The 10,813-nt window shown below is 45.2% G+C and overlaps 1 protein-coding gene across 1 annotated transcript; it reads right to left on the reverse strand.

The window, feature by feature from the left end:
- Positions 1 to 1,341: 1,341 nt before the first annotated feature.
- Positions 1,342 to 3,133, reverse strand: LOC119236272 (late cornified envelope-like proline-rich protein 1). Its single transcript, XM_037500022.2, has 2 exons — positions 2,986 to 3,133; positions 1,342 to 1,855 (listed from the first exon to the last, which is right to left on the reverse strand). Exon 2 carries the CDS (start codon positions 1,832 to 1,834, stop codon positions 1,490 to 1,492), a length of 345 nt encoding a protein of 114 aa, XP_037355919.1. The 5' UTR covers positions 1,835 to 1,855; positions 2,986 to 3,133; the 3' UTR covers positions 1,342 to 1,489.
- Between the last annotated feature and the right edge of the window lie 7,680 nt (positions 3,134 to 10,813).

Consider the following 10,813-nt stretch of genomic DNA (forward strand, 5'->3'; position numbering starts at 1 on the left):
CCGATGTGGCCTCTTTCATGACCTCTTAGCACTGGTGTCACTGACAGCAAAGAATCCTACACCAACTTTGGCTTGAAATTTGTGGGCTGTGATGATGACCTGGTGTTATCTGTGTGGCAAAGCCCTCCCACCCACTTGGCCCCAGGGGTGAGCTCATGCCCTCCTCCTTTCCTGGAATTAATAGGAGCGCCCTCGTGCTCCACCTGTCCCCAGATGCAAAGCTGCAGGCTGGCCTAGGACCTTACCACAGAGATGGAGGAGAGAAGGTAGTCGCCCTGAAGCGTGGAGGTTGGGCAGGGGGGTGGGGTTGAGTGGTGATAGTGAGCCCACTCTCCCAGACCCTCAAGCCCTGGGTCCTATAGTCCTTCAATTCTCTGCCTCTCCTGAGCCTACTAGCTTTCCCAGCAATATGAACCCATGAATTCCCTTTTGTGAATTACACTAGCTTGACATGGACTCTCTCTAGTTACTTGAATAACCCCCACTAACCCATCAGTTTTAAATGTTTGCCTGTGTGTTCCTAACTGAGGTCTAGATTCATCTTTTTCTTTTTGTTTTCTATTTAAATTTTTCTTTTGAGATCTTACAGATTCACAGGCAGTTGTAAAAACAGAAATTCATGGGGTCCTCTCAGTGGCAGCACGTGTCCTTACTACAGCCTACCGTCACAGTCTGCCTGACACTGGTGTCGTTCACATCCCTTTCCACTTTTGCTGAAAGAATGCCTAGCTGAGGATGACATGCTCAGGAGACTCGGCCTGTGGTGGATGAGTGTGCGGGGCAGTAAGTCCCAGTGTGACTTGACTAGTCACCCCTGGGCAGCTGCGGGTGCTCCCTGAGTACTCTTTTTGTTCGGTAAGCCAGGCATTTGCATTTATCAGCTCCTAAATCCACACCCAGTGACACCAGTGATATTGGCATCATTTTTTGAACACAGAGGAGGTAATTAAGACTCAGAGAAGTTAAGTAACTTACTTAAGGTCACAAAGCTGTCAGGGAGCAGAGGCCGGCTTTAAAATCCATGTGTCCTGTTTGCAGAGTCCGCTGCTCTAGCATTACACTATGGTGCTAAGAGCTGTGGTACTAAGAGAGAAAGGGCAGGGGTTTATTTCCTAAGCTTTCCTGGCTCCTCCCTCCACACCCCACTTCTCACCCCCTCACACCCTCTTCTTCCCTCTGGTTCACCTGAGTTCCTGGCATGGCCACCCCACAGCCTTATTTAAGGGTCTCTCAGGCACCCTCCCATCAGAGGGAAGCCCTGGCCTCCTGGTCTCACTCCCAGACACCTCTTAGGGTGGTTTAGTGCTGGACTACAAGCCAGCCAAACCAAAAACCAAAAACCAAAAAACAACCAATAGCCAGGAGAAGAAAGTCTTGCACAGCAGAGGAACTCGTTTACTTGTCAGTTCATGGCTTTAGCTCTCAGCCCTCCAGTGGTGAACGTGGCAGAGATGGTGGACGTGGTGGGCCAGCTGGTGCCTGAGATGCCTCACTCTGGGGGTGGGCCTTTCGGGGGGCATGGGGGTGGACATTTCGGGGGGCATGGAGGTGGGCATTTCGGGGGGCATGGAGGTGGGCATTTAGGAGGACAGGGCTTGACACAGGGTTTGGTAGGGCAGGGACAGGGGCAGGGAGGGGGGCAGGTGCGAGGGCAGGGTGGGTGGCATGGTGGGCACTTTGGTGGTGGCGGGCACTTTTCCCGTGGACACTTTTCAGAGCACCGTTGTAGCAGCTTCTTCAAACAGCTGGGCTGGCATTTGTTCTCACACTTTTGTTCACATCTGGGATCACAGTTCTTGGAATCAGTTGATTTATTCTTATCATCACTTGACATTCTTTAATGTGTTTTTAGATCCTGCAAAGACATATGCAACAGGTTATACGTGGGGGACCACACTGCAAGGTGGAAGAGCCCTACACAGCCTCCTCCTGCCTGTCCTTGCTCTCTAGAAAGATTCTTGGGAGGTGCTCCGGCTTGAGACAAAGTTCCTATTGAAACCCATCCTCTTGCCTGTAGAGGGTTGACAGCATTTCTTGACCTCTGCACCCGGATCCTGTTTCCCTTTCATTGCTCTTATACCCATTCTATAGCCCCTGGCAGGAGTTCTTAACCTCAGTTCCCAGGACTCCAACACCCCCTGCTCCCATGCCATAAACACATTTGGCCATATATTTATCAATGCAGTAGGTGTCTTCTGCAACCCCATGTGGTTTGTGTTTTCATTTTAAAACATTATTCTTAGGAGTCTATGGTGAACTTTGATTGTGAAAGGCTCGCGGCAATCAAGGTGTTAAAGAATTCCTGCAAGGGCACCTCCCCACCCCCTGGAGAGGCAATGGAGGGTTTATTAGTGGGTACAGGACACTGCTTTCAACTCTGTGTCCTGCCTAAACACTCCTCCCGAAGTTTGAGGGCTGCTTTCTTTACTCAAGGACTGAGGAAGGGGTGGCAGTTGAATCCCTATCACGACTGGGCCCTGCGGAACTACCTCCCCCCAGCCCCACAGTGACCAGGGGAAGGGAAGAAGTTGGAGAGGATGAAGTAGACTAGGAAGTTCCAGCTTCTTTGAAAAATCAATGTTGGAACCATTGACACAATTTCCAGAAGGAATTCCTTCCCCCCACAGCTGAGTTTTACCCTGAGTTAAGACTTCTAGAAGTGGACATGTCTTTTTGGTCCCTGACAATACCTTCAAGTTGGGTCTAATTGGCCCATCTTTAATTTCCTTTAACAATATACAAATAATTTTTTATCTAATGTAGTTTTAAAATTAGCACTGCTCTCTGGACAGGCAGATTGAACTCCATAGTTGAACTCCGTAGTTAATCTCTATTTCCAGTGAGTTCTTGCTACTGAAAATGAGAGAAAACTTTCACCCAAACCTAGTCATCATCTCAGCCTCGTTCAGGGCCCAGGGTGCTTTAGGCCACTCTCAGGAAAGGAGAGGGGAAAGGAGCCATTTCCGTTTGTCCAAAGGAACTCACCCCTGGTGGTGGTAGTGAACTTGACAAGTAGTCAGATGGGATGGATGGTATGGCTGTGCTCGGGAAGGTGGATTTTCCCTCTGGTTCCTCTGCCTGACTGAGGAAACCAGGGGTGGGGGAGAGGGGAGCCCCACTTGTGACCTCATCACTGCATCATTGAGTAGCGATTGTTGTGTGACTCCAGAATTCCCAGTTCAACTCACGGCCTTGAATGTGAGAATGGACTGATTCATCACCTCCTTTGCTGTCCCTTCCCCTCCCCAGGTCCCTCAAAAAACTCCTACTGGTGAATAACACTATGGTGAAGAGTACTGGCCCCTAAGAAAGGGGGTCTCACTGTTAGCAGCAGCAAAGCTGGGTGTACGTGTGTTTCCTTCCCCCATTCCGAAATTTTGACTCTTAGGTCTTGCCTCTGCTTGCCTTTCTGGGAGGGCTTCCTTGGAGTGGTTATAGTCTTCTGTGACTAGAATTCTCTTTTCTGCCCTAGTTTTCTGAGATTCTGAAACTCTGTAAGTGTCACTGCCTGGCCCAAGTCCAAGGATTATATTAGCTCTTTTTCTCAATGTTCCTGCCTGTAGCTCACTGTTTGTTGGATTCTGGGATGGTTTTTTCAGTCAGAGCATGGCCACCCCTTGATGCTCCTGGTAAACCCTGCCTGTTGTGGAGAAATTTGGTTTGATGCTCCCAGCTAGCCTTGATCCATTGGATTAACCCCAGATCTTGCCTGAGGGCAGGATTGTTTGCCTCTGAGAAAGCTCTGTCCTTGCTTTTCAAAGGCCTGGTCAGTGGGTCTTTGTGGTTGGAATAGGGATGTGTCGGGTGGTCATAGGAGATTGGTGTGGGAAAGGCAAGTGGCTCAGACAACATGGTGCCTTGAGCTCAGGTCCGGGAAGTTCATCTTGGCAATCACTCCCTAGAGAATCATGAGTGAGTTTTGATTAAAATGCTTGTGATATGATCATGTCTAAGGTGTGGAAAGATATTCCTGACAGCAAAGTGTGAGATGGATGGTGGGGAATATCATGGAGTTGGAGGCAAAAGCTGAACTGACCTGTTTCAAAAAAGTTATAAAATTTCCAGTCTGAAGGAAAGCAGTGGTAGTAGGCAGAGGGTGCTAATAAGAGAAATAGCAGAGAGGCAATTTTATGGGGGTTGGTTGATGAGGCACAGAAAATTAAGTAAACTTGGAAAAGTGACTCCCAGGGGTTACCATCAATGGGCAATTTTATGGGGGTTGGTTGACGAGGCACGGAAAATTAAGTAAACTTGGAAAAGTGACTCCCAGGGGTTACCATCAATGGGCCCTGAGGAAACAGGAGAACATCTGTGTTAAAAAGAGAAGAGCTTGAGTTTGAGGATGAAGAGTGGGGTTGCCAGGAAGCATCTGAAGTGGTTATTGGAAAGATGGCTCTGCTCTTATGTCCCTGGCAGACCTGAGACCTGGAGTTCACTTTGGATCCACACATATTTAAATTGTTTTTCTGGAATGAGCTGGTCCAGAGAAAGGATTGGGGGAGAGAAGAAATAAAGGAGTGGGGGAAGTTGGAATCTCAGTGTAGGATTTATTTGGTATTTCCAAAGGATACATTGTCATATACAATTGAAACCCAAATGAAAGGGGAAGTTGGGCCAGAATTGAACGCCTTGCCTCTGGGACAACTGGTGTTGGGCTCATTGTCTTAGAGTAGCCCAGTCCTCTCTGCCCATCTTCTTTCTTCCAGAATCCTGTTCACCAGCTCCAGCTCTTCAAAGTTGTCAAGAAGCAGCTTCCACACCATCTCTGCACCCAACTCTACCTTCTGCTCAGCAATGGGTCATAGCTGCTAATCTGGGTATGGAGAAGACCATCATTTGTGACAGTGATATCCAAAGACAGTGATTTCTACTCTCTCTTCCTCTCCATTTCTTGCTCATTAAGTCCACACTGAATGAAGTATATTGTTCACTGGACTTCTACCAGGCCATAATTTGTCCATCACCTTTTCAGTCTTTAAAACCCTCTGCAAAGTTCAAGGCCCCAGGCAGTGCCATGCTCAGTGTCCCTGTTGTCAGCCTCACCTTTGGCTCAGGGCTTGGTTGGTCACTGACTGGCAGCAGGGCCTTACCAAGATGAAACACACAGCCAGCATCTTGGAAGGCTGGGTCTCAGGAGGAGAGAGGGTGGAAGGGGAGACAAGTGGGAGTCAAAACCTGGTCTAGGGACCTCCCTGGTGGTGCAAGGGGTTAAGCGTCAGCACTATGAAGCAATCTGCAGCCACAAGTTCAATCCCCAGCCAGGGAGGTGACCCACATGGCGCAGCAGACCTCTCCTGACCTCTCCTCTCCTGCCCACTGTTCCCTTCAGCAGTGTATTTCAGTCAGTCTGCCTGTTCTGTTCCCTACTCTGTCTCTGGTGAATCCTCTCACCACCCACTCCTTGCACTTCTGGCTTGTACCCCAGTTCTTGTATGCATAAATAAATAAATAAATCTTTTTTTAAAAAAAAAACAAAAACAAAAACCTGGTCTACATCAGGAGTTGAGTGAGTACCTAGGAGTCAGACCCCTGGGTTCAAATCCTGCCTCATCCTTTACTTACCAAAGTGCCCATAGTAGTTTGTGGTAATTATAGTCATGCCTCACTTAACAGTGGGGGTGCTCTGAAATGCATTGGGTTGTGCACACGTCACAGACTGTATGATGGCACAGCTGACCACACACCTGGACTGTCTGTTCCGCGTCACGGGGACCACCATGGCATGGCAGCCCACCACCGACTGAAACACTAAGTGATACATAACTGCACTTAACCTTTCCAAGTCTCAGTTTCCTCACCTGTAAAATATGATAATAGTAGCACCTATCTCAGGGTAAAAATAACTTATATTGAGTGCTTGTAACATGCCAGGCATATTTCCAAGTGCAAAACCTGCATCCTCCCCCATCATACTGTCTCACCATACTCAGGAGCCTGTCAGAGATTAAATCAGATCATGTATTTGAAGAGTCCCCAATAAATATTTGTTATACATATGATTAGTATTTTTGTCATTGTTTTCCTGGCTTCTTCATTCCTTGGCTTGCTGACTTGCTGATTTCAACTTTTGCCCTCCCCTCTCCTCCCCTCGCCCCCTCCCCTCCTCTCCTCTGCCTTCTCCTCTTCTCTCTCCCCTTCCCTGTGTCTTCCCCTTCCTATTCCGACCCCTTTCTCCTCTCCCCGCCTCTTCCCTTCCTTTACTTTCTTTTCTCTCTCCCTCTCTCTCCTGATGGTGTTCATAGGAAGATTAGTTATTTCAATAATAAATGTTCATGGATGGTTTCAGTTCTGAGTAAGGAGAACTGATGTAGATGTTATTGGTAAAAGACAGAACTCTAACAGATATCTAAACACTACTAAAAGTGAGCGGGCTGTTCAGTGGATCCTCAGCCTGCAGGCCCTGTTGTCTGTATATTGTACCAGACCAGAGAGTTCTAAGCATCAGCAATTTTGACTTCACTTGGATCCTGTTTTCTGTTTTTTAGGTAGTTTTCTTCTCTGCCCCCCTTTTCGATCTCTCTGTAATTCTTTTTGTAACTCTTTTTTTTTTTTTTATAGAGGCATGTTTTACTTATTTATTTGTTTGTTTGTTTGTTTTGTTTATACATGCACTGGGTACAGTCAGAAGCACGGGAGGGTGAGAGAATTCACCAGAGCCAGAGCGGGGAGCAGAGCAGGCAGAAGGACCGAGGTACGCTGCTGAGGGGAGCAGCGGGCGGCAGGAGAGGTCTGCGCGCCATGTGGGACCCTCCTCCGGTGGCCGGGGAGCAGCTGGGGATTGAACTGGCGCCACAGAGGCTGTGGGCAGCTTCGCAACCCAGCGCTCAACCGCTGCGCCACCGGGGAGGCCCTGTAATTCTTTTTGAACAAGCAGGACTCACAGGCTAAAGTCAGAAAACAATTCTATTTCTTCCCTGAGGGCCTCTTCAAACCCTTGCTATGGAACTGGCTGGTCCCTTCCTCCTGGGAAGAAGCTCAGGTAGATGCCACTGACTTTTAGGATCTTGCTTAGACAATGAGAACATCTATTTACATCAACAATCATTTCAATAGTTGGAAAGCATATGTCCCTGAATATTGGATTTCCTTCTCTTTCCCACTTGGAACCAGAAAGGAGAACATTTCCTTTGTTTGCTATTTGGAGTTTCTCTTTCTCCTCCTTCCCTCCCCCAGCTTTGGGTTCATGGTAGGGACCGCAGAGGGAGGAGAAAGAAGGGGCAGGAGGTGTTTACCTGGCCAATACTATTCTGTTTGAATCCAAGGCTAAGTGACTAAATTGGTCTCAGGCCCTGAAGCATAAGAGAGAAAAGAAAACTTGGGCCTCTCTGGTGGTGCAGGAGGTTGAGCGCAGCCCTGTGAAGCTGTCTGCAGCCTCTGCAGTGCTGGTTTGATTCCCAGCCGATCACGGAGATACCTACATGGCGCAGCAGACCTGTCCTGTCTCGCCCACTGATCCCTTCAGCAGTGTATTTCAGTCAGTCTGCCTATTTTGTTCCCCACTCTGTCTCTGGTGACTCCTCTCACCCTCCCACACCTCTGGCCTGTACCCTGTTTCTTATATGCATGAATAAATCAATCTTAAAAAAAGAGAGAGAGAAAAGAAAACTTAGCTAACCTCTTTGAGATTATATATTTATACACACAATTTATCTGACACAGCCTGAGCTAATAAAAGCAAATGATGTTGAGCTGATCTCCATGGCTGGCTGGGGACTGAGAACACAGGAGAAGAATCCCTGGCAGCCAGAGCCAACCAACAGAAGCTCAAAACCCCACGTGAAGAAAACCCTCTTCATACTTCATGTGTGAAGTGCCCTGTGTTTAGCCAATAAGCTTCTTTCAAGTTCGCATTTCTTTACCCCTAATCTGCTTCTCAGCCAATAAAATTTAACTCCTTTGTTCTCAAGTTCTCAACCCTAGTCCTCAAAACCTACATAACTTGAATTCCTTCCCTAATCGGGGAGATAGAGTTGAGTATATCTCCTAATTCCATGTCAATCAGTTCACAAATGAAACTTCTTTCTCAATACCTGGTGTCATTATCCGAGCTGCACGTGTTGAATAGAGACCCTATAACTCAGTAAAATGCTGACTTAGGAGTTTTCAGGGCATAGCAGTTGCTTGAAGCTGACCTATTCTATAGTGGGTAACTTGATTCTTTAAAGGATTCAACCCCAATCCCTGTGTTTATTTTGGGGGTATTTTTTTTATTGAGGAAATATTGGTTTACAATACTGTATCTGATTTAGAGACCTAAGTCCATGCCTATTCACACATATGTTATTACACCACACCCACCACCAAAGCACCCATAATCCTCCACCAAAGTCCATTGGGACCCTCCCTCCTAGACTCCCAGCCCACACTTCCTCTCTAGAAGCCTCAGTTCTACAGTCAGATTTTAGGATTTCTTTTGACTGTTCCTTTGTATTGTTTTTCTTTTCTTTCTTTTTTTTTTAAAGATTTATTTATTTATGCATACAAGAACTGAGGTACAGGCCAGAGATGTGGAGGGTAAGAAGATTCACCAGAGACAGAATGGGGAACAGAACAGGCAGACTGACTGAAGTACACTGCTGAGGGGAGCAGTGGGTGAGACAGGAGAGGTCTGCTGTGCCATGTGGGTAGCTCCCTGGCCAAGGATTGAACCTGTGCTGCGGTGGCTGCAGATAGCTTCATGGTTGCGTCTTAACCCCTGTGCCACCAGGGAGGCCCACCTTTGTATTCCTTTTTTTTTTTTTTTTAAAGATTTATTTATTTATTTACACAAGCACTGGGTACAGTCAGAAGCTCAGGAGAGAATTCACCAGAGCCAGAGCGGGGAACAGAACAGGCAGACTGATGAAATACACTGCTGAGGGGAGCAGTGGGCACAGCAGGAGTGGTCTGTCGCACCATGTGGGACCCTCGCCGGCGGGGTGGGGATTGAACTGGCACTGTAGAGGCTGCAGGCAGCTTCGCAGCCCAGCACTCAACCGCTGCGCCACCAGGGGAGACCCCTTTGTATTACTTTTTATGCTTCATATCTGAGTGAAATAATCTGGTATAGATCTTTCTCCTTTTGACCTGATTTTTCTGTTTAGCATAATCTCCTCCGGTTCCATCCCCATCTTGTTAATCCACTCATCTTTCATAAGCACTTAGGTTGTTTCCATAACTTTGCTATCGTAGATACTGCTACAAGGAACACAGGTGCTTACTTATCCCTCTGAGTTAGTGTTTTTGCATTTTTTAGATGGAAACCTAGGAGTAGAATTGCTGGATCATATGGTAGATCTATTTTAAATATTTTGAGAAACTATATACTGTTTTCCAAAGGAGTGTTTTCCACCAACAGTGTAAGAGGAATTCTTTTCCCCCACACACTCTTTCCAATCAACGTTTATTGTTTCTGGTCTTTTTAACCTGTGACCACTTTCACGGGTGTGAGATGTTATCTCATTGTGGTTTTGATTTGCATTTCCCTGAAGAGAAACATTTTTTCATATGTCTATTGGTCATCTATATGTGTCTTTGGAGAAGGGTCTATTTAGCTCTTCTGCCCATTTTTTGATTGGGTTATTTTCTTTTGTTGAGTTGTATGAGTTATTTTTATATCTTAGATAATATCCCTTGTCAGATATAAGATGTGCAAATATATTTTCTAACTCAATAGGAGATTTTTCCTTTTAATGATTGTTTCACACTGCACAAGCTTTTTAATATGCTGTAGCTTCATTTTTTATCTTTGCTTTTGTTTTCCTTGCCATAGGAGTAGAGTTCCCAAAAGCATTCTTGAAGCCAATGTCATGGAGTGTTTTGCCTTTATTTTCTACTATGTATTTTATAGTTTCAGGTCTTTGATCTATTTTGAGTTGATTTTCATGCAGGTTGTGAGATGATGATCTAGTTTTCCCAGCCCCATTTGCTCAAGACTGTGTACTCCTGGTTTCTTTGTCTGACAAGGGGGCAAGATCTAAGATATATAAAGAACTCATTAACTGTCCAGAAAAGTGTGAGTTTATTTCTGGGTTTTCAATTCTATTCCATTGTTTTGTGTTTTTTTTTTTTAAATTCCTGTAATATACTGTTTTGATTACTATCGCTTTGTAATGTAATCTGAAGTCTAGGAGTGTGAGTGTAATACCTCCATTCTTCCTCTTTTTTTGGTCATTGCTTTGACTATGCAGTGTCTTTTGTAGTTTCATATAAATTTCAGTAATATTTGTTCTATTTCTTTGATAGTGCCATTGGACCTTTGGTAGGAGTTGCATTAAATCTGTATCTGTATATTTGTATATTGCTTTGGGTGAGATGGTCACTTTAACAATGTTAATTCTTCCAGTTCATTATCAGGTACTATCTTTTCATTTCTCTGTGCTTTCTCTTTCTTCCAGTAATGTCTTATAGTTTTCATTGTATAAGTCCTTTAGATCCTTTGTTTATTTCTACATACTTCTTTTTGATGAAATAGTAATTGGGATTGATTTCTTTCTTTTTTTCTGGTTTGCTGTTTTCATATTGGAATGTATATTGATTTTGTAGCCTGTCACTTTACTGTACTGATATATTGTTTCTAACAGTTTTTTTTAATGTAGTTTTTATGGTTTTCTATATACATTATCATGCCATCTTTAAATAATAATGTTACTTCTTTCCCAATTATATATTTTTTTCCTTTTATATATTTTCCTTTCCCTTTTATATATCTCTCTAGCCTAATTGCTCTAGCTAGGATTCCCAGTACTATGTTAAATAATAGTGGTGAGAGTGGACATCCTTGTCTTATACCTGAATATTAGAGGAAAAGCTTTCAGTTTTTCACCACTGAGTA

The sequence above is a fragment of the Talpa occidentalis genome, unplaced genomic scaffold (genome assembly GCF_014898055.3).
Source record: "Talpa occidentalis isolate TD23 unplaced genomic scaffold, MPIMG_talOcc4v2.1 talOcc4.9, whole genome shotgun sequence".
NCBI classification, from domain to species: Eukaryota; Metazoa; Chordata; class Mammalia; order Eulipotyphla; family Talpidae; genus Talpa; species Talpa occidentalis.